The 23,045-nt window shown below is 47.3% G+C and overlaps 1 protein-coding gene across 2 annotated transcripts in view; it reads left to right on the top strand.

Moving 5' to 3' along the window:
* Nucleotides 1-2,737: 2,737 nt before the first annotated feature.
* Nucleotides 2,738-23,045, top strand: part of MNT (MAX network transcriptional repressor) — a 60,566-nt gene continuing 40,258 nt past the window's right edge. For both annotated transcript variants that reach the window (XM_006276445.4, XM_006276444.4), the window contains exon 1: nt 2,738-3,005. In XM_006276445.4, coding sequence (XP_006276507.1) covers nt 2,933-3,005 — 73 coding nt within the window. In that variant the 5' untranslated portion in view covers nt 2,738-2,932. The remainder of the gene's footprint in view (nt 3,006-23,045) is intronic.

The raw sequence follows: 23,045 nt of genomic DNA, 5'->3' as shown, positions 1-23,045 counted from the left end.
CGATTTTGCCATTGCAGCCTCTGAGCCTGGGAGTGGATCTATGGACACTTTGGTAACGAGCTCCAAGTTATTTACTGCCGAGAAGCTGACTGTTCAAACCAAACTGTATTTAAAGAGAAGGCATTGCTCCAGGAAGGGGAACGGGTTTTCCCCGGGATCTCTGGAGCACGTACTGACAGCATTGCAGGGAGGCAGGTTTCCCCTGCTTTACCCGGGGCCGCTTGGGAGGCTGGGGCTGTGTCGTGCCAGGGCTGGCGGCTGTCTCAGCTGATGCACGACGCCGGGAGGGGCTGGACAGGGATGATCCCGCCTCCGTCCCTCCCTGCCCCACTTCTGTCGGACCGGGGCAGCGCAGTCTGCGCGGATCGCGCCGGTCCCGCTGCCCGGGAGGGGGGCGGAGGCGGAAAACGTGGCGATGCCGGACCTAGCCCAACCCCGGCGCCGCCTCCCTCGGGGCAGCAAGCACCCACGTGGGCGCGGCGCGGCCTCCAGCGTCCCTGCAGACCTGGCCCCGCTCTCCCCGGCCCACGTGCCCCGCTGCGGGAGCAGCCGGCGGCGAACAGGGAGCCCCGGGCGCCGGGCCCTTTAAAGGGGGCGCCGCGGGCGGCGGACGGAGCAGGGCGCCCATGTGGAGCTGCTCCATGCCGTGTTGTTCTCCCAGCCCATTGGCCCGCAGCCGGGTGACATATTTTAATAGGATGCAAACGCAGTGCGGGGGGAGGATCCGCTGCAAAACTCGGCGCCGGAGTCCGCTGTGCCCGGCTCGGAGGGTGGGAGCCCATCTCTACCCCTCCGCTGTCATCTCGCCGCTGCTCGGCACAGCCCAGCTGCCAGCTCCTAAAGAAGGTTGCCGGTCCTTGCCCTTCACAGCCCCCTCCCTCCTGCAGCCCTGCCCAGGGCGTTGTTGGGGCCCTGGGCAAGAGAGTCATTTGAGGCCCCTTAATGTTGATGACCTAAAAGCAAGTCGGACGTTTTCGATTTCATTTTCACTTCGCCCTAGCCATGAAACTGCAATGAAAGTATCTTAATACAATATTGATCAAACAAATATTCAGTGTAATTTATTTTTATAAAGTGTGGGGCCTCCTGCGGTTGCCTGGTTTGCCCCCTCCTAAGCCCACTACTGGCCTGCCCCTGTCAGGCGTTGGGCCCTGGGCATCGTGTAGCAGTCCAAAGCCCTGTCCAATGCCATGCAGACAAGACGCCCTACAAGTCTTGTAATTAGCTTCCCAGTGGCCAGCTTCCAGTGGCTGCACCCCTGCTTTATGGAAAGGATGCAGACAAATTGGAGAAAGTCCAGTGGAGGGCAGCAAAAATGGTTCAGGGGCTGGGGCACACAACTTCTGAGGAGAGGCTGAGGGAACTGGGTTTATTTAGTCTGCAGAAGAGAAGACTGAGGGGGGATTTGGTAGCAGCCTTCAACTCCCTGCCGGGGGGGATCCAAAGAGGATGGTGCTGGGCTGTTCTCAGTGGGGGCAGATGACAGAACAAGGAGCCTTGGGCTCAAGTTGCAGCAAGGGCAGTTGAGGTTGTATATTAGGAAAACCTTTCTTACTAGCGGGGTGGTGAACCACTGCAACAGGTTATCTAGAGAGGTGCTGGACTCTTCATCCTTGGAGGTTTTTAAGACCCAGCTAGACAAAGCCGTGGCTGGGATGATCTGGTTGGGGCTGGTCCTGCTTTGAGCAGGGGGTAGACTAGATGTGACCTTCTCAGATCCCTTCCCCACCATGACTAACAACAACAAATCCAGGTTGCAATAAAGCTTCCTAAAGACACAGAGTCTAGGCCATAATGGGTTGCAGGAGGGGTGAGATTTTTTTTCCTGGTTGCAATACATCTTGGTAGAGACATAGGGTCTAGGCCGGGGAATGGCAACATTTTTGGACAGAGTGCCAAGAACATCTGCAAACTGGGCTTACAAGATGTTGGTGTGCCAGGAACCACTGGTGGGGGAGCCACAAGGGGCCCGATCCTTATTGTGGCAGGGAGGTGGCCGGGGCTGTGCTGCCATCTGCCCTGAGGTGTGCGTGCCAAGCAAAATGCCTTTGTGACTGTGCCACACTCTGGCACCTGTGCCAGGGGTTGCCTACCCCTGGGCTAGGCCTAGCCATGAGACTTTGCAGGAGGAGTGAGATTTTTTCCCCCAGTCGCAATATATCTTGGTAAAGACACAGGATCTAGGCTTCTCCAGGATGGTTTAAAGGAGGGGTGACATTTTTTCCCCAGTTGCAATATATCAAACTAGCTGGGTACCTAGCTGGGGTCATTTGAGCTTTAACTTAGCAGGGGTCATAAGAGCCATGTATTCATTCCTGCCAGGGGCAGGGGGTCGGACTAGATGATCTGCTCAGGTCCCCTCCAACCCTACATCTATGAATCTATTTTGGTAAAGACACAGGGTCTAGGCCTAGCCAGGACAGTTTGCAAGAGGGGTGAGATCTTTTGTACATATTATTATGACTCTATTTCATGTTCCAGGTCGAATCAGTTCAAAATCATATGGCCTGAGCAGGTGAGATGCGCATCTCCCTGGAGCACCCACTAGTAAAACGAAATCCATAAAGCAGAGAGATTGAAGGAGTAAACCTGCCCTCCCCCCCCCCGCAGACACCTCGCCCGGAGTTAACTCCACCCCTGCACCCGGCGTGCACAGCCCCAGTCCGGCCAGCGGCGGGGATCCAGGCCGGGTTTCCCCCGTCGCCCGCCTGTAGTAGCCCAGGGCAGTGTCAGTCCTTTTTCCTTGTTGTGTTTCTGTTACTCATCGCCATCTTGTTGCAAACCCTTTTCTTGTCTGCAAGACTCGCCGGGGATTGGGCTGGGGGGGTGCTTTGCAGGGGCATTTTTGCACGGGGGGACAGACCAGGCGAAGGAACCCCCTCTATCCGAGCCTCCGGGATTGTGGCCCCTCCACCGCAAGGCAGCCCGAGAGATGAGCATTGAGACGCTGTTGGAAGCAGCCAGGTTTCTGGAATGGCAAGCCCAGCAACAACAGAAGACACGTGGTAAGGGGGGACAGCGCGGAAAACCGGGATCCGAGCTCTTTAAAGACACAGGACACCATTTCCCGCCGGCGGGGAAGCGACAGCGCCTTTCTCGGGGCCCGAGACCCGGCTGCGGGGCCGGGGCGTGCAGGGCGCCTCTTGCTTTTCGAGCTGATTTTGCAGCGGGGGGTGAAACCATCTTCCCCCCTTGAATAAAAGGAGGGTGGCAGGCAGGCAGGGGGCTCGGGCTTTTTTGCGGGGTGGGAGCGGAGCTCGGAGGAGGGAGGTGCTGACACATCCTTGCAAGGGCTCGGGGGAGCCTGGGGTTCCCGGAGATCCGCTCCCCTCCCTCCCCTCCCCCCGGGTCTAGCCCGGCTCGGCTCTGATCCCGGAGCCTGTCTCGCTCGCAGGCTGCAAACAGACTCTTTGATTAGTTTTTCTCTTTGCTTAAACGGTGCAAACAGTCGCATGCGAAAAGTAAGTAGCCATGGAAGCATGGGTTTGTTTTTTTTTCCCCTTTCTTTCCTGAAAACGGGTTTTTATCGTGAATGGGTTGGGAGACACGGGGTTTCAATGCGTCAAAAATGCACCCCCCCCCAAGCTGTTCTCCTGGCCGGCAGGCTCATGCCTGGGCTCGCATTTCCTGGTGGGGAGGATCTGCCTCCGCGGTCGTGGGCTTAGGGCGGTGGCAGGGCTCCAGCGGAGCGGGCTGAGGCTGCCTTTGCATAATGCAATGACACGGAGCGTCAGATGATACGCGGCAGTTCCTCCTCCCTCCCTCGTGTGTGATACATTGCACACGGCCTCCTCCCTCCCTTCCTCCCTCCCGCGTGCGTGTGTGTGTGTGTGCGCACATCCCCTCCCTTCCTGGAAACGTGCAGGGCCGGGGCGCCCGTGTCCCCGGGATCCCTCGTGGGCAGACGGGCCCGGCCCGCGGGCCGCCCCTCCCCCTTGGAATGTTGCGTGTCGCCGCGTTCCAAGCGCCTTAGTTCCAACCGGGGGCGGATGACGTGGCAGGCCCCGCCCCCTCCCACGTGCGCCGGGCCCCGCCCTCCGGGGCGCTGCGGGGCTGCTCCGCCGCTGCACTTTCGTTCTGGCCACGGGCGGGGGAGGAGGGAGGGGGGCTCCCGGCGGAGGTTTCCGCTCTCGGCTTGCCCATGGCAGCTACCCAGTCCTGCAGGGGCTGGGAGGAGGGAGCTGTTCTGGGCCGAAAGACTGAAAATCGAATAAAAAATAGGTCATCCAAGAATATTTGAATATTGCCCCCCCCCCATCTGCACTCCCCATGACTGTTTCATTCTTGCTTGCAGTTAACAAACATCCTGTTTCTTGCTCTCGCACATGCACACAGTTGTGGTGAAATCGATACTGTGTTAACCTCCATTATACTCCACGCTCTTTCGGGCTGATCCAGGGATTCCCGCTTGCTCCTAGGGAGGTTCCCTTTGTGTTTGGATGGGTTTTAAGGGCAGCTTTCAAATCATCTTCCTGGGACCGATAAAGAATTGATGCAGCGTGGGGGGTATTTCACTTTGCTTGTGCTTTGTGGGGGTGGTTTTGGCTGGGGAAATCTCATGCAAATAGCTTCCACCGTGAATCTACTTCAGAATAAAAAAAAAAGAACTCGCAGGGCCTTTCTGACCATTGTGAGAGCGAGGCAGGCCTGCGGAGGTTAAGCAATAGGGTAGGGAAACCCTGCTTCCAATGCATCACCTTTTCAGCAGCGTGGTCCAATCATCCTAATTACAGATAGCAAATACTGCTTGGCAGGGATGCCACCCTTTTCCTGTGTGCCCTCCCTATATTCTTTGTTGACCCTAATCCAATGCAGTTCACTCCTATAAGAACAAGGTTGACCTTTTCCAGAGGAAAAAAGGCAGTGTGTGTATGTGTGTGAGAGAGAGAGAGGAGCTGTGTGTGTGTGGGGGGGGGGGGTGAAGCATTAATACAGTGAATTTCACTGAATTTTAAAACCAGGTTCTTGAAAATTGTGCTATGCAGTCTCGTTTCTCCCATTTATGTGTGTATTTTTCTGTCTGTATGTTGTAAAGGGTGATGGAGCTGTAATGCAGCATTAGCTCAATGACACTGGTGTATACCTGCTGCAAAAGCAAGGATCTGTTCCCTTTGTGTGTCATTGCTGTGGGATGTAGCTGAAAATCTATTGTTTCACTGATGAGTCATGCAGGAGATAGTGGATGTTATGAAGAAGGGCAGCTTGGAGGGAATGGGTAGAAAAGCTTCCGGGATAACTAAGGAAGGAAACTATCCAGTGTAAGCCTACAGACTATCACAACACCCCCTCTTACACTGGGGCTAACATTGCTGAGGCCAAGCGTCACGCCTACACCCAGGAGCAGCACAGCTTTCAAAAATAAAAAAAGGGGTTCAGTTCATGCATCTGCTTCACAGTCTCCATGTTCAGACTTACTCCCTGGTTGGTGTGCATATTGTGGTGCCTCACTAACACACTCTGATCACCGTGTGCCAATAGAACAGGCTGGATGCATGAGGTGTGGTGTGAGGCTGTGCTGCTTATCATGCAATCATCCTCTTGGGTTGGGGGGGTGGGGTATTTTTTTTCAGGCCCCCAGAAATGAGCTAGGCACATCTTCAGAACAAAGATACAGCTCTTGCCACAGCCTGCAAGCTCTGTTCAGCGTGCCACAACAAGCAAAGATCACGTGCACAGGGCAGGGCAATGGTAGTAAGTCAGAAAAGGGGACAAGAGTGGCGCAGGTCAGTGAGGCTTTGAGTCATCTTGGCTGCTGGGCTTTTTTTAGAGACTTTGTGGCAGAAATGATTTCAAGGGAGAGGCTTGCGCAGGGTGGTATGATAGGAGGGCCAGGGAGGACTCCCCAAACAGGAGCACCAGGAAAGAAGCCTAATGGTGCTACTTTCCCACGCTGAACTCTTCTAGACAGGAGCTGCCTCTGCCATATTTGTACAGCACCCAGTGCACTGGGCCTCCAGGCCCTGTTGGGTGTTACCATCCTGTAATTCTTTACTGCTAGGGCTGCTGTAAGAGGAGGTAGCAAGGCTGGCATAACAGGCCATGTGGAGAGGGTTGGGGAGTGTCAGTGATAAAGGAAACCAGGTCAGAGAAATATGTAGTAACTAGTCTGGAATTAGACCTGAAAGAGAAGACCAGTCATTCAAACTGGATATGTGGGGCAAAGGGGAACCAAACAAGGGCGAGAGAGTGACCCGGCTAAAGGAATAGGTAAGAACAGCAAAATACACAAGATTTGTATGATTCTCTAAAAGAGATGCTATGGATCAAACGAATTAATTCAGGGGCATCCTGTGGCCTCTGTTATGCAGGGGGTCAGACTAGATCAGGGGTTCTCCATCTCATTAGATTAAAGGAGCCCCTTAGAACAGTGGTTTTCAACCTTTTTCATTTGTGGACCCCTAAAAAAGTTTGGAAGTGCGGACCCCTGTGGATTGTAAGTGTGGGTATTCACGTAATTTTGATTGATCATAGTCATCTTTCGCGGACCCGCTTAGACATATTCTTCAGACCCCCAGAGGTCCATGGACCACAGGTTGAAAACCACTGCCTTAGAAAATACCAGTTCTTATTTTTCACTGTTTTTGTTGACTGCAGAAAAAATACTAGACCAATTCTTCTGCTGCAGAGAATTCAGGAAGCCCACAACAGGCCAGAATGTTTTCAACACTTTGGATTCCTATTTGAAATCTCTGGGTTTATCTTGTTTGCACACTTGACAGTGCTAACTTTGTGTGTCATCCCACAGCACCCTTCAAAGAATTTCACAACAAGTTTGCATGCCACAGCATCCTATCACTGAACTAAATGATTGCAGTGGTGCATCCCCATCTTACACCCTGTGAATCAAATCTGTGGGACTGTGAAGAGTGTTTTCCAAAGCAGCTTGGGTTCTGAGATTGCTCTAGTAGAGATGCCATAGATTGTACAGCTGAGGGGTGGAGGGATAGTACAGTATGAATCTGCTTGGGAGGCCCTGCTGTGCGTGCAAGCTCTCAACCCAGGCCATGCCAATTTTCCCTTTCTTTTGCATAGCTAGAGAAGGAGAACCTTTTCTTCCCTGACTTATGCATCCACCTAGGGACTGCGTAGAGAGAAACCCTTCTTCCTGCATCCCTTTTGCCAGATCCATGTTTTTTGCCAGCCTATCACAGCTGTAATGTGGAGCTGTTCTCCTGATGGAGCTAGCAGAGTAAAGAGTATGCTTTGCTGCTCTGAGAGAGAGACCCAGACATTAATAAATGCCTAAGCTGCCTCTGTGATAAAGGTTCTCATTTTCTTGTTATTTGTGGAGTACCTAGCACAATGGGGCTGCCACCTGATTGGTCTCCACATCCGACCACCAAGTGGGAATTTAATCGTAACACTACTGAGGATGTGTCAGTCCTGTGATTTGAGGGGTGGGGAAGGGTAAAGGAGGAAGGAATTATTTGGGGGAGGGGAGAGGAGATGAAAGTATGGCTCCTGTTTTTGGAGTCTCCTGTAACTGTTAAGTATAGCAATATTGCTTTTCAGCTCTGTATTTATTGTCCAGAGTTCCCTACTGGACACAGGCACACCCTGTGTGAAGTGCATCTGTTGATGTAGGGGTGTGCGCAGATCTTGTATTAAACCGTGCGGAGAAATACAACAGTGCTTCTAAATATGGCTTAGCTGGTGAGGAGGGACTGGCTCTGGACACACTACCTGCTGTCTTAGGAAATGTACTGGTTAAAGCACAGCATAGGGCCCCAAGAGAACTGGGAGGTTCTGTCCTTAGCTTGGTCACCAGAACTGTGTGCACTTGGCCAAGTGACTTTGCCCCTCTGTGATTCATAAAATAGGGGTGTTGCTACATTAATGCTGCCTAGCAGTGTTGTAAGCCTTAATTCACTAATATCTCGCAGGTGCTTTGAGGTCTCCGTGGGGAAGGTGATAGAAAAAAGAGCTATGAAGTTGTGCTAAAGACAGTTGGCCCTTCTGTGACACAGATAACAAAAAAACCCCATGACTAGAGATGTCGGGAGGACACGCTAACGTAATGGGAAGCATGTCACTCTCTTTCTGACACCCATCACCCTGAGCCCCAGAAGTAAAAGGAACAAGGTGCTGGCACTCCTGTTGGGTGAGGCCTTTGGTTCATGGCCAAGGAGCCATGACTTCTGTGTTCAGCCACTCAGGAAGTCCATGTTGGCTGAACAGCCTCACATTCTACGTCACAGGAAGTAGAAGAACATTGCAAGAAGGCAGGTGACCAGTTTGAGATCCATCTAGGTCAGTCCACCCACCTGCAAAGGCTCAGTGGCCTCCACCCTTCTGGGCAGGGGTGATGGAGGCTTGTTCTTGGCCATGACTCACAATCAAGATAATTGCTTCTTGACAACAGAGAAAACAGTAAGATCCCTTGAAGGGAGCAGCAGTTACTTTTTTTGCTCTTCCTTGTTGGACTTGCCAAGAGATTAGGCTAGCAGCTTCTGTCATCATCTGTTTTGTATTTTTTTCAGATTGACCTTGTTACTGGGTTGCAACTTGAATGTTCTTAAACTTGGGGGAGCAAGGCAGGGAGGAAAATATGGGCAGGTCTTCATTTTACAGTAGAGTGATTCAGTCACATTCTTAACTAAGCCCTGCCAGTCACCCTGGAGATCTCTGAAGTATAAAGATGCCAGTAGGAGAGCAAGTGTGATGGATCTATATGGCCTGAGCTGGTGTAGGAACAATACTTTGTTCCTAGGCAGTCATGTCACTATTGAATATGGTGCCTAAAATGTTTCACCAGTTTCAGCAACACTTGTCTTAGAATCTTGCCTTGCTGTTTTCACTGAGTATCTGCCTGATTTCAGTGATCACACATGTGGCTTCCAAATGTTTCCAAAGCTGACACAAGTATCTCAAAATGCCTCATTTCCCCAGCAGTTTCTCTAATGCCTTTGCTCTTGTCTGTTCTGTTTCCCGTCAGGCACACATGTGGCTTTTGCTGCTCTTCCAACCTTTTTGATGTGTAGAAATCTAAACCACGTAGGCATTGCTTGCCTTAATTTATAACCCAAATAGCTTTATATTTCTCCTTTGGTTCTCTAAGGACCCATTGTAAACTAGGAAATTTACTGTACTGGGGAATTGTGTTTATAATGTTGTTTGGTCTTGCCTGTGTGGATGGGATGAAATCATGCTTTTAGCCATGTTAACATCCTTCAGCAAAACTCAAGGAGTTTCTCACTCAGTTGGGGAACATCCTTATTGAAACCATGTGTTACTGCTCTACATGGTAAATCTTTCTATATGCATGGGGTGTAAGGCCTTGTCTACACTAGAGTTCAAACTGGTTTTAAAAAATGGTTCTTGTTAGAAAAGTGCTTGGATACTATGATAAATATTTTAATATGCTAAGATCTGTGCTAACACAGTTTCAAATTGCAGTGTAAATAAAACTGAATGTGTTGTTGGATGGTATATAACAGCCAGTCATAGTCTAGGAAAGGATGTCTGGAGTGAACTCCCGTGCAGGTCAGTTCTGTGAGTATTGAGTTTTTCAGGTTTTTCCAGAAGAGACACCAGGGCCTACCAGATATGGTGTGAGTAAAACATTGCCAACCACCTTCAACTTTAGATTGTATAAGGAATTAATGAGAGGGTAGTGATCGTTTCCCAAAACAAACTGTCCCGGACTGTCTCCTCATTTACACATGCATTTGCAATGTAAACATACCTGCTTTGTTACTAACATTTATTTCTTCTTGATCTTTCTTATGTTACTGTTACTTCCCAGCAGCAGTTGCACCTGCTGGTTTGTTGTGGCAGGGTTCCTCAGGATTGGGATTATTTTGAAATTTCCACAACACAGACCTGGCTTAGAGCAAATGCATACAGAGGACATGTGGAAACTTTGCAACCAGATGCATGGAAACTTTCCCATGATGTGCCCTGGCCCTCAATACTTCTGTCAGAGCCAAAGTACTGAAGTTTCCCTCCAGAGCAGTTGCACAAAATCAACCCCCTTGATTTCTTGGCCATAGAAGAGTTTACACTCGTGGTACAGTGACGCTTGCCCAACATCAATGCTTATAGCAGTAGTGGAGTGGACACACTTATGCAGATACAGTGAGTACAAGAGAGTGGCCATTTGATGCTTGCCATTGTGTCCTAATGAGTATGCCTGTGCCCTGTTTTATAGACTTGTCTCTGTCTTTCCAGGGCTCTGGATGATCTCGCTTTGTACTTTCCTTTCTCTGCTCTCCTAAAGTGGAGGTGTTTCTTTGGCTTGGCTTGCTCTAGCCTCTCTTCTGCTGTCTTGTTCACACAGTCTTTTTTCAGTTTCATAGTTAAGAGCTACCTTAGCAGAAGTGGGCTGGGTTGAACGAGTCCTGGGTCTCCTTAACACAGTTCCACATCTCTGATTGAACAGAAAGGGGAAAAACCCTCTGGTACATCTTCCATGTCTGGCTGGATTAATTACAAAGGCTATGACGATGTGCTGAGAGCTTGCTGTGTCGTCCACAGATGCAGGTCTCTCTGCTGGACCAGCAGTGCTGTCTTCTTGTCTCATTTATGCTGCAGTTTCTGTCCTCTGGGGTTCTTTGTCTTTTGACTGTGGCTTGCGTCTCATCCCTCTCCCTGCCTCCCACCTCCCCATCACAGCAGACAACTGGAAAGGGTCTCCTGGGCCATCAAGTCCAATCTGTTGCATTTACCCATGGAATCCCCCAGATCTCCACTTTGTGCCCTTTCATACAGCTGCAAGGCACAATCCGTGAAGACCAAGATCACCCAATTACACGCTGTGGGTAAAAGCAGGGGTGACAAGGGCCCTGCCAGTGACAAAATTAGTTGGTTAACGTATGCTCAGAAGTTCCTACAAAAAAGACCATAGCCTGTGCTATAGAGGAAGGGAGGTCACTCTCCACTGGTCTGTGCTCATCTGACCTGGGAGAGAATTTTTTTCCTGAGTCCAGATCTGGTGATTGGTATGACTGAGCAGAAGAGCAAGACTCTCTAACCAGGACCCTCTGGGTTTTCTAAGTGCTAGCACTGGAATAGGATACCTGGATTCTCTCTTCATCTGTGCCATTGACCCCCTGGGTGACCTTGGACAAGTTACTGCACCTTCTTATGCCTCAGTTGCCCCATCTGTAAAATCGAAATTCATGCCTTATATTTCTCGGATAAAATGCTTTGAGATCTACAGCCGGAAAATGGTGTCAGAAAAGAAGGACTCGTCACTGTTGTGAATGTAACCAGAACACAAATAATAATAAGAGACGCACTGGAAATGTACTGTGTTAGTCATATACTCCAAGGCCTGACTGTACATTTTGGGCTCTGCTCTGAAGCACTGTGTTGCCTGTTTTTCACTTTTTCATGATGATTTCAGGCCTAACATTTTCTTTTCTAATGCCATACTCTGTTGTTTCCTTAAATTCCACAGACGCACACAGGCTGAACTACAAGTAACATTTATTTTTAAAAAATTAGATTTTGCAGTGGATTTTGTAAAAGAGTTGAAAAGCGGCCGATTTTTTTAAACCTGTCTTCTTAGTCTGAGAACCTTTTGTTGTCCGAGATGTCGAATTATTCATGGTAGGGACTAACTATGACTTGCTTTCTTAAGATCTGCTTTCCGTGGATACTTGTCTGAAACCAGATCAACTCCTTGCCTTCTGCTGTCCCTGACACTGCTTAGCTGTATTTTTAAGGCTTTACATTGAATACAGTTGGCAAGCAGTGACTTGTGAGCATGTGCAGTTCTTTTGATCTTTCCTGCACTTGTCTGGCTTTTATTTTGACATGTATCTTAATTACCTGGGGTTGATGAGCTTAGATGTGGTGAACAGAAAGAGCCCCTTTGTCTGTTCTGGCCAGGTTTAAAAATCATTGTTTTATGGAATCATGTAATGGTGCCAGAAAATAACTATGGTATTTCCAGCTTCCCATCCCTTGCCCATTCTCTGCCCTTATGTTTGTAATAAGTTAATATTGAGCATTATAGCCCATCGCTGTCTAAACAGTCGCATACACTTGCCGTTCATCTGAGATTTGCACACCATGTTGCTGAGATGGGCACTTGTGTCATTCCCAGTTTGTTGATGGGGAAGTGGAAGCACAAGTAGCCTAATCTTGAAGTGTCGAGCATCCCCATTCCCTCTGCAGCCTGTAAGGGACACCCCCAAGGCCACACAGCAAGCCAGTGGCAGAACTAAGAGCCTCTCCCTCTTCTAGGCACTTCTCTACTCTCACCACTCCCCCAGCCACCATTTTTGTCACCGTAGGCTTGCTGCATGCAGCTGAGTTACTTTGATTCTTTCCAGGAGAAGTTAAGGTCGGTCCAGGAAATCAAAGTGTTTACTTTGTTACAAAAAGCTTCCATTTCAGCTGAATTGGAACCACAGAGGAGGCAGGGGCCGCAACGGATCCATGGCACTTGGAAAAAGCTCTGAGGTGTAAACACTAAGTTGACTTTTATGAGTCTGCATGGGCCTGCCAAAGCCGCAGACTAAACTGACAGCAGGCTGGTTTCAGGCAAATAATTGCCTCCCGTGTCCCTGCCCTATCGTATTACCTGCTGCTAGATTAATTAACTGTTTTGTTCACCTTTTCTTTGTTTTATTTTCTGATGAATACCCAGTACAGCGTGTGAACGGGCACAGCGATCAGCAGGCCAGGTGACAGGATGGGAGCAAGGATATCGTGGAGTGGCTGGAATTGAGGTCTCTCTCTGAATCTGGTGCTGTCTTCACAATTCATTTTGATTTGACCCACTAAAAACCAAAGACTCTACATTATTGGGTTAGGAGTCAGCACTGCCTCCTGGGCTAAATATAGGACTGAAAGTGAGGAACTCCGGCTTCTCCTAATTCTGCCCTTCCTTCTTTATTTTGGCCTTGGGAGAGCCACTTTCATTCTGAGGATGAAATCTTGGCCTATTGAAAACAGTGGCAGAACTGTCATTTAAATTCACTGGGGCCTGTTCTTTTTAACTCTTTACATTTGTGGCTCTGCTTGCAAAATGGGGGTAAAGATATTTATCTGTCTCATGGAGAGACTGCTGATAAATGATGTACCTTTGCAGGGGTGCAGGTTGTAGCCATGTTGGTCTAAGGACATAGGCAGGCAAGGTTCTTTGGGTAAATCCAATATCTTTTATTAGACCAACTCAAATAGTTGGAATTGAGTTGGTCTAATAAAAGATATCGGATTTACCCAAAATACCTTTGCAGGGGCACCTAAAGTCTATGCACAGTTATATACGTAGGGCCAGACTTCCAAGTGGCATTGTTGCTGTAACTGTCAAAGATCCTTAGTATTCTGGATCTGAATTCTTGATGGATGCGTTTGCTGGGCTGCTAGAAAAGAGTCAGAAGGAAGCAGGAAGAGTCCCCCTATACACATGTTGAGCCGTGATTCTCAGCTAGGGTGCTCAGAGATGCTTTGAAGGGTGCTGCAGGAAGTGTGAGGAGATGAGCAAGGTGTGAATAGAAGGCTCAGATACTCCCTGCCTGGTCGCTCCTCCACTCACTGCCTAGACCTTCTGCAAATAGGTAAGCACTGGAATGAATAAATTAGCTTTTGAAATGGGGTGCTGCTCAATTCACAGTGTTATAGAGAGGTGCCTCGAGTCCTGAGGAGTGCCCTGAGTCCAAGAACAGTTGAGAACCACTGCTGTAGAGGATGGGGGAGCATCTGCAGAGCAACAAGTCAGTAAGATCCCTCAAGTATCTTAATTAAAAATGTGGCGTCTGGCAAAATGTTAGGAGTTGTTTCTCCTCCTTTTCCCCTTTCTTCACTCTCCCTCCCAGCAACTTTGATCAAGTTTAGCCTCTCCTGGGTAATTGATCTTCAGTCATGATGGAAATAATCAGTTCTGGACTTCTTAAGTCTGACTGATTTTTATTTGGAACTGCACGGCTGACAGACTCCCGGTGCACTGATTTGGGTTGTTCAGTTTCTGTGCAGAGGCAGATATGCAGTTGGGACCTGAAAAGGGCAATTTTTCACATCTGTTGAACCTTCCTTCTGCTTGTTTTTTCCCCGCCAACACATGCACTCTCTCACATGTAGAAGGTGGGTGATGATACCATTTCCCTGTGCAGTTACTCCCTCTGTCTGCATGGAAAATAAAGTGATTGTGGCAGAGGGCTCTGGGGATGCTTCTTGGAAAATAAATGAATAGATGAAATGCATTGCCCAAGGATCTTGGAGCACTTTATAACTTATAATTAAGTTTCCTAACATGCCAGGGAGGATGTTGATCCTTCCATATCAGCATTTGCATTTATCCAGCCAGAGCCCAAGAATCTTGTGTTAATTCCCCTGTTGTGGAATCTTTTTCATAAGTCGAGCAGGATCTGATAAAGAAACTTATTTCCTCTCTGTTATGATATTTAGAGTTTCACGCAAAGGGAGAGCGTATATCTGATGGCACCTCATGAAACCTACAAGGTGGTGATATAACCTCTTGGAAGGTGATGGATGTGCCATGTGTTAGTACGTTTGTAAGGACCTGGATATAGCGCAGATGATGTCAGAAGCAGCTGTAGTTAAGCACTCTTGCTGCAAATAGGATGCTTGGTTTCTTTGGGCAGTGTGGAAAAGAGGTTTTGTGTGTATCTTAAGAGCACATCTAAAATCCAGTTATGAACTGGTGGAGGCAATCTGTTTGGTTGTGTGTATATTAGGAGACTAACCTACACAGAATAGTGGATGTCAAACTCAAATTTCCTCTACTCCTCACCACAACCCTTTCAGATAGGGTTACAAGTATTTTCCCTGCTTGTATTGATGATGTCAGACAAGTTGTAAGAATGGTGGTTACCTTTTGACTTATTCTTTCATTTTTAGATATGTCTCATTTCTTAGAACTCCAGGGAGGTGTTCCTAGGTGGTTCAGAAAGTTTTTACATACCTGAATATTCATATGGCTCAAAATTGAGAGATTTTGCGCATTGCAGCATAAACCAACTCTATGTCAACTCTGCCTACAGTCAAACCATCCTTTAGAGCAGTAATTCTTAACCAGGGTGCCTGGAGGTGTGAGGAGATAAGCAAGGTATGAGGATATAAGCTGATAAACTAAGCAGATAACTGCAGGGCTGGGCTTGTCCTTGCCTGGATCATGCCCTACCTGTAAATGCCTAGCCTTCCTCCAAGGAAGCCTTCCCTGCAAGGAAGGTTTCCTTCCTGGATGAAAAGAAGGCTTACATCCAAGAAGAGCACAGACCATCTGCAGAGGCTTCCTCAGCCTGACGAAGGGTGTTTGTGCCCGAAAGCTTGCTAAGAAGATTTTTGCCAACTATTTAAGTTTGTCTAATAAAAGATATTGGATTTATCCAAAGAACCTTGTCTGCCTATGTCCTTAGACCAACACGGCTACAGCCCCTGCAAGGAAGTAAGCACTGTAATATATAAATGACTTTCAAAATTGGGTGACACAATTCACAGAAATTATGGAGGGTGCCTCAAGTCCAAAAAAGGTTAAAAACCACTGCTTTAGAGAAAGCCTGGACACATTGGGCAGGTCCCCACATGCAAGGGTGTGCACTTGTGCTTTGTGACCCATTGCACACCCCTGCATGTGTGTTTTGGTGTGCAGCAAATTGTTCCAGGTAGGGGTAGGGGAGGCTGGGGCCAGCACAGGTGCTGGCCCCAGAGGTATTCCTTGGTGTCCTCACATAGCAGGGGCACAGATCTGGCAGCATGGAGCTGGGCTGGCAGCCAGAGTGTCACTCCAGACATCCAGCCCTCTGTTTGTTTCGGTGCACGCTACTGATGTGTGCTCTGCGCTGCTTTTTTCCCTGGAGTTGTGGGGTGGGTGAGGAGGGTGTTGTTTTGGGGCTTTTTGCTATGAGGATTTCCCAGTAGCAAATTTTGCCCCTTCCCTGCAAATTTGCAGCACAGTGCATGTTTTGATGTTTCCAACTTGTGGTTTGTGGCACCACATATGGGATACCCCTGCACATGGGGACCTGCCCATTGTGCCCCGTAGCCACTGTCTAGATGGTCTCCAGGGAAGATGGGGGATTCCAGGCACAAGGATCTTCTACTGAAAACATCCTCCTACATAGTACACAGTTTGAAGCATTCAAGCAGGTCTGTTCTCCTTTCTTTAATAAAAAAACACTGCCACACATTAGCCAAGAGACCAGTGCTGGGGCCTCGCTAGCAACAATGTGGCAAAGTTTCAGTTGCAGTGTAGATAGAGAAAGCTCTTGTCTGCCTTTCAGTAATCTGAGCTGGCAAAGATCATACCAAAATTTGGTGAGGACTATTGGGGGTAGGACTTGCCTGGGTTACTGGTGGAAGCAACCTGAAGAGAATTGCAGTGACGCTGTTGCTTGTGCCACGAGAGGACTTGGCCTGGTTTGATAACCGGATACCTCCGTTTGTGACACCTCCACCTCCTGTGAGTTAGTTCATTAGAAGAGCTTTGCATATGATGGAAGGAGCCTTGCATAAAGATGAATACTGATATTGTGAACTTGGAGACAACCTGTGTGCCTGTTGCCCTATGGGGAGTCATTGATTATCAAGATAGCCGTGACAGCTTAGGACTCAAGTGACTCACATGCTGTCCTTTGATAAGCAGATGTCACTGCATTCCTACCCATTTCCCATTTTCAAAAGTACTCTGTGCGTGCACTCAGTGACTTCAGTGGGAGCAAAGTTAGGTCAGTGCCACATGCTTTTGAAAGCATCACCCTTACAGCTTTTGGACCAGTAAGCTGTAGCGTGCTGTACTTTTGGTTGTAGGAATCTAATAAGAATCTGGAACGTTGTTAAAAAGAAAATGATTGTTCACACACAGATCCAGTCCTGCCACGAGTTGCTGGGTAACTTTAAGTACATTGCTTTATCTTTCTTTGCCTCAGTTTCCATCACCTGTAAAACCATGATAATTTGACTACCTGTCAGAAGCATTGGGAAGTTTAATTCATTTGAAGAGCATTTGAGATTCCTAGCTGCAAGTTGCTAAAGACATGCAGAACATGTTAGTTATAATAGACAACCTGTCTCTTTCAATAGGTTTTATGAAAGTAGGTACAGGTTAACCATTCATTTTGACTTTTATATTTAAAGTAGTTCAGAGTTCCAGTAGATTTCTCCAGGCTTCCTGTTGGTATCCCAAACCATCACAGTTTTGTGGTTGAAAATGGAAATTAGTACTTTAATGAATGTGCTTTTACCCGGGATTGGATTCCCAGTTATTTTACAAAGTCCCTGTTTTTGCTGTGGAGTGTGGTATAGAAGCCTTCCAGCTTGCATACAGTTGCCTATCAGAATAAACTCGTTTTCTGGGTATTCCTTGAAAAAAGTGCTGATGCCCAGTGGAAAAAACTTAAAAATAAACTTCTCACTGAGAGAGGACTCTGGTGATTAGCCTGCTAGCTCAGGCCCATCATATGATGTAATAGTATCAGTAGTAAATCATGTGCCTTTTGTGGTTATTCTGCATGTCAGAGCCATACCTTTCTGCTGATTTCAGACTGTCAGATCCTTGGTGCAGAGCAGAAAAGGGGGCTGGCCTGTTGTACCTCCTTACCCCTTGGAAGGCAAGGTTGCTATTCTTTATTTGAACTGTCTTATGCTGATTAGCAGAGAAAAAAATAAATCGTAAACCCAGTTCTGTCATCTGATTTTTTTGCTTTCCTTTTGAGTGTGTTTCCTCTGGGCAATTATGGTCTATTTAAAAACAAACAAATATGTAAATAAGATAAAAAAGGACTTCCTCCCGCTGTCAACGTGAGAGCATAGCATGTAGGTCTCTGCTCCCGTGTGAAGTTGCCATCATTTGAGACTTGCCTAAATATGTGAGTTGTACACTGTGCCCTGAGGCTGTTGAAGGCCTGCTGCAGACCATCAGGAGTAGCTGGTTCCACTGACAGTGTCCCACAAGTGCAGTTAGAAGTGTTTTCTCTCTGTTCATCCAGAAGCCAGATACGATGCTCTAACCTGAGTGCCTTCAGACCGCACATGCCCTATAACATCAGGCAGAGCCTGGGACCCAAACAGGGGTGTTGTCGCCTTGCCTCTGAGAACCAGCCAGGAAGGACGTTGCATGTTAGCTAATGCGCACGCCTTAAAAACATGAGACCTCAGCCAATCTAGAATTGTTCCCTGTGCTGTTTTTTCTACCACTACCCAGTTTCTCTTGAGACAGTCCTGTCTGTGCTGCTATCCTCACCCCTTTTGAAGCCTTCTATTTCTGTTTCCATTCAGAGCTGAGATTTTGAGGGGAATCTCAACTTCCCAGTAAGCCATCCATCTGCACGAAGTAAAGCATGTGTGTGTCCCCTGGTCTCACTTACCAGCTCGGAGGATTCTGGTGTCATTTATTTTCCTGTTCAGTTCAGGTTGGGGTATAGCGTTGCTTACGTTTTCTGGGAGTTTTGAATAAGCGTGTTGTACTAGAGCCTCTAATCATCTGCATTGGTCAATGCACACCAAGTTCTTCCTTTGTAAAGGCAGCTTTGATTTACTCACATGGGCATGCTCGTATGTCTTCTGACATGGAAAACAGGAACTCAGGCTTTTGGTCAGTGGTAGCTGTATGTGCTTAGCAGCTCCCCTCCCCCACATTGGAAAGGATGGCTTAGTGGGGTGAGTATTAGTTAGGCCTGTGTAGACTTTCAAGAGGCACAGTTTCAAATCCCAACAGGGTTGACTCTGCTGTTTATCCTTGAGAGGCGTGGGATCTGAGTGCAGGACCTGGAGTTAGGATCTCCTGAGCTCTAAGCCTTCCTGTGCTTCAGAGCAGTCTTTCCACAACTGAGGCAGCACTGCCTTCCACTTGGAAAATCTCCAGCGATTCAGCTGCAGTGAGAGAGAAGAGCTACTCCCTGGCTCTGCCACCATAAAACTTCTTCAGATATACACAAGAGAGGCTTTTTTATGCAGATAATGTGGTTTGGCTGTGAACCCGAGGCCCCGTCTTCTCAGCACGGACATTAAGGATTACAGGGCACTTTCGTAAGAGAACTGTTTGCCTTGTCCTTTTGCTAGAATATCACTTTCCACCACATTGGTGCCTGCTGGCTACTGCCCTCTGCTCCAGGGGTGGCTGCATTTTGTTGGCACTGTATGCATAAAAAGCTGGAGAAGCATTTTACTAGTCTGTGGGTGTGTCTGCATAAGACACTATGCAGTAGCGTGCTGGGCAAAAACTGCTAATATGCTACTGTGCAGTAGTATTAGGTTACTGTGCAATAAGCATCACTAAAAACCTGTGTGCTGGCACTACTGCACAGTAGTGTGAGTTACTGCTCATTGATTTAGTACTTGGTTAGCCAAGTATTAAACTTAATGCGCAATAACTATGGTGTATTAATGAACGTGTAGACGTGCCCTACGTAATGAAAAAGCATAGAATTAGTGAGATATTGATTGTGTAGTTTATTCTCCCTTAAGTCATGTGATCTGATTGGTCTCATCTATATTTGTAAAAAAGGGGAATGGTGTGTCTTAACTGCAGACCTGAATCTGAATGAAAACCCTGAATTGGCAATGGGAGGAGAGAGTTGTGGGGGGATGCCGCTGGAAAGCAACCAGTTTGCCTTTTCCTATGGGCATATATGTTTGTGAAGGCCTGGCTCAGCCCAGCCCTTGAGATACTTAACAAACTGTGTCATCAGTACAGAGGCGGAGGGTGGGGAAGGAAGTCAGACAAGGGAGGTGTTTGCAATCTCATGTGGAGGAAGGAATGAAAAGTCCAAGCTCCACTGATGGGAGAGTACTAGCAACTGAAGCATAAAACCTAGTGTTCAAGCTGTATCAAAAGCAAGGCAGACTTGGCTTTTACCCTTGTGTTGTGGGTGTTGCAGACAAGTTAGTGGTGAGTGCTGATACGTTACACATGGACAACTAAACTTTATGAGGATTATGTCTGTCTGTCAGAATTCTACATAAAAATAGTAATTGCAGGGCGAACTGCCTGGAGGAACCTTACACAGGCAGATCTAACCAGGATGTATGTAATTTTACCCTCATATGTCATACTCCTGCCCCTTGCCGCTTAGATTCTTTCCAGTGGAATCGGTGTTTGTAGCCAGAACCAGATTTAGGATTTTGCTGTCACGCAAACAGTGTTTTCTGTTTCAGGAGGGGGAATCTTCCTTTCCGTCTTTTATCACTCCTCCCCCCTACTTCCCTGCTCTCCCCCTCCCCACCCCACAAAGAAAAACCATAAAAAAGAAAAACCTCAGATTGCTCCATTAATCCTCTTGGTCAGTGTCAGTCTTGGGAGAATTTGGTACTGTTCTTATTTTGAGGAGCTCTGATTCCTACGTGAATTTATGCTCCGCTCACTGGCCAGCGTACAGGATTTGGGATCCTTAATGTTGGTTCTTTGTGCTGTAAAAACAGGTGTCTCTATACTTACCTTTAAGGGTAGATGAAGCTCATATTTTGTCCATTAATCCATCAGTCTTGCAGGTGATTTACAGGGGAAGTTAAATACCATTAGTCTCATGGTATTGATGTGGAAACTGAGATATAAAGTGGAGTGACTTTGCTGATGGCCACACAGAAGATCAGAGGTAGAGTCAGGTCTCTTGAATCCCACTCCAATGCCCTATTCACTGTAATAGATCCTTTTTTTAATAGACTCTCTTTACTATGGTCATGATGTCTTTGGGAGACAGATGTTGAACTATGAACTCAGGAAAAGGGTAGGGGAAAGAACTGTATCTCAGTAGAGATAAGAGGGTTTGGGGTTTGCTTTTAGGTTTTGTTACTTTTATCTGGAGTATCCAGATTCAGGAAGGTTCAGCTAAAGGGGTTCCAGTTTTGCCCTGTCTTCGGTATTTAGACCTTGTTCCAGGCACGCACACATGCTAGGCTGCTCCATAGTGTATCATCTGCCTCTGTTTCAGCACTATGTCTTTGCTTCTTAGCACGAGCCATTGATTCAGGGAGCAGTTGACTTCCAGCATTGCTGACTGTGCACATCCTTTATCTTTTCTACCTCCCTCCCCATTCCCTCGTCTAGAACTTGCGGTCCACAACACCAGAAAATAATATTCACACTTTGAAAGGTATTTGAATGTTTAGTGGCCTTTTCCTTCCATTTCCCAAACACCACCTGGACTGGCTGCAGAGTTGGCAATTTGAGGGGGAAGGTACAGTGTTTTTCGTACAGTAATAATTAAAAGGTCCTGTGCTGCTCTTGAAGTCTAATACCCAGGAGAGGAAAAACAGAACAGTTCCCCTTGCCCCCACCTCTTTATCATAGCCTCTCCTTCTTCCCACTACCAACAGGGAGACTCCCACCAGAAAGATGAAACATAAGCATGCGTTACACAGTTCATTTGTGGTTTCACAGCTGTACTCAGGAGTTCGGTTCTTCTATGTGGAATACATGTATAGGTGATGTTTGTTGTAATGTAAGAGGCTTATGTGAGAGCACAGAGCTAAAACATGACATGGCCAAAACACACCAGTGCAGCTGCTGTGTAAAAGCTGAGCTAAGACCCATTCCTAACATGGCTCAACAGGATTTATGTTTCAGGCCCCAATCCTGCCCCTGTGAAGAAACTAAGCTATGTGGAAAGGAATCTTGTGCCTGATAAACACTGATTTTGCTCATTATTCAACATACACTGTTAATCTTTCTTGGGAGCTTTGATAGCGGTGGGTTTACATATAAATAACAGTACAGAAAGTCTCCCCCTTAACTATAGAAGGGGAGATTTTCAAAGGCACTGACCCAGCCTTGATGAAGAATGCCTTGCATTCAAAAGCTTGTCTAGCTTTATCCCAATCAGGCAGTTGGTCCAATAAAAGATATTGCCCGCAAAAATCCTTGCCTCTCGCATAGAGTTAATTGACATTCTCTCTCTCTTTTTTTCTTTCCATCAGAAGTATAAAGCGTATGTTGAGATAAGATGCCTGACTTTTGCAAAGGCAGATGCTGTTTGCATGCGAATTATGACTGTTGACAGTCACTCCAGTAACAACATTAATAACAGAGATTTGTCTGTATTGTTCTCTTGCTCATTGAACTTCTTTCTGCGGTCTGACAACTGGTGCTCCAGCCCCAGGACCCTCTGTCCACACAGCAGCAGCAATGCTTGTAATTACAGTTTGATGGAGTTGCCAGGGCATTTGAAAGAGAGGAGTTAGACTTAAACCCAGCGGCTTATTAGATAAACTGAGTGTCCCTGGCACTACGTGCTCCTGAAACATTTAGGCCCTAAAATAGCACCAATCCATTTGTCAGGGAATGTTGACCCTGCTTCCTGTATCCTCTTGTGACATAATTTGCTCTCTCTCCTGTTCCTCTTGCTGCTGGTATTATTGTCATCCCCCTTTATTATGTGCGACCACTGTACTTTGGTTGTCAACTTAGTTAAAATCCTCAGCCCTTGGGACTGAAATCTTGTACTCACAGAACATATACAGAATGAGCAGGGGCAAAGTAGGACTCTTTATCCTAGCATCTATCAGCTGTGTCCTAAAGAAACTACCTTAGGGATAAGAAGGGAATTTAGCCTTTGTGATCACTCAGTCCTTGTCCTTTCTGCTGAGAATGTTAAAAAGGGGTGGCAAGTGTGAAGATCAATTTAGCAACATGTGGGTTAAAAATACATGTGAAATATGCCTGCCCTACACATTGCATGTCTCACACATACCTATAGGAGGTCATATGTTGGCTTGTATGAAAACCACAATGAAAGTATCTATTTCCTGCATGCATCTGGATGGCAGTCTGGGGGATAGTGTGCCCTTATTTCTATATCCATGTATATGAAATATGGAAGGGAAAACTTGCTAGAGACCACCTCACTTGTTTCACATAGGCAGCTAGCAAGCTGTCAGGTAGACTTCTCAAAATGCAAGTGCCTTCATTTGTTTGTAAGGCACAAGTATAACACTGGATGGTCTGAGCAGATCCTCATGTCCTGATGGAACCACAAGCAGTTTCCATCCCAGAGGTGTATCTTGTGTCATTAAGGGTGATGGCTTAGAGGCATTTTTCCTCTTTGCAGTTTTGGTGACAGCTGCCAGTTTGGTTTCTTTTTTGCCAATAAGTAAGTCAGACTTGGAGGTCAGTGCCCCACTGGTGTCAGATTTGGGCTAAA

The sequence above is a fragment of the Alligator mississippiensis genome, chromosome 14 (assembly GCF_030867095.1).
Source record: "Alligator mississippiensis isolate rAllMis1 chromosome 14, rAllMis1, whole genome shotgun sequence".
Classification (NCBI taxonomy): domain Eukaryota; kingdom Metazoa; phylum Chordata; order Crocodylia; family Alligatoridae; genus Alligator; species Alligator mississippiensis.
This window is presented reverse-complemented; position numbering and strand designations above follow the sequence as displayed.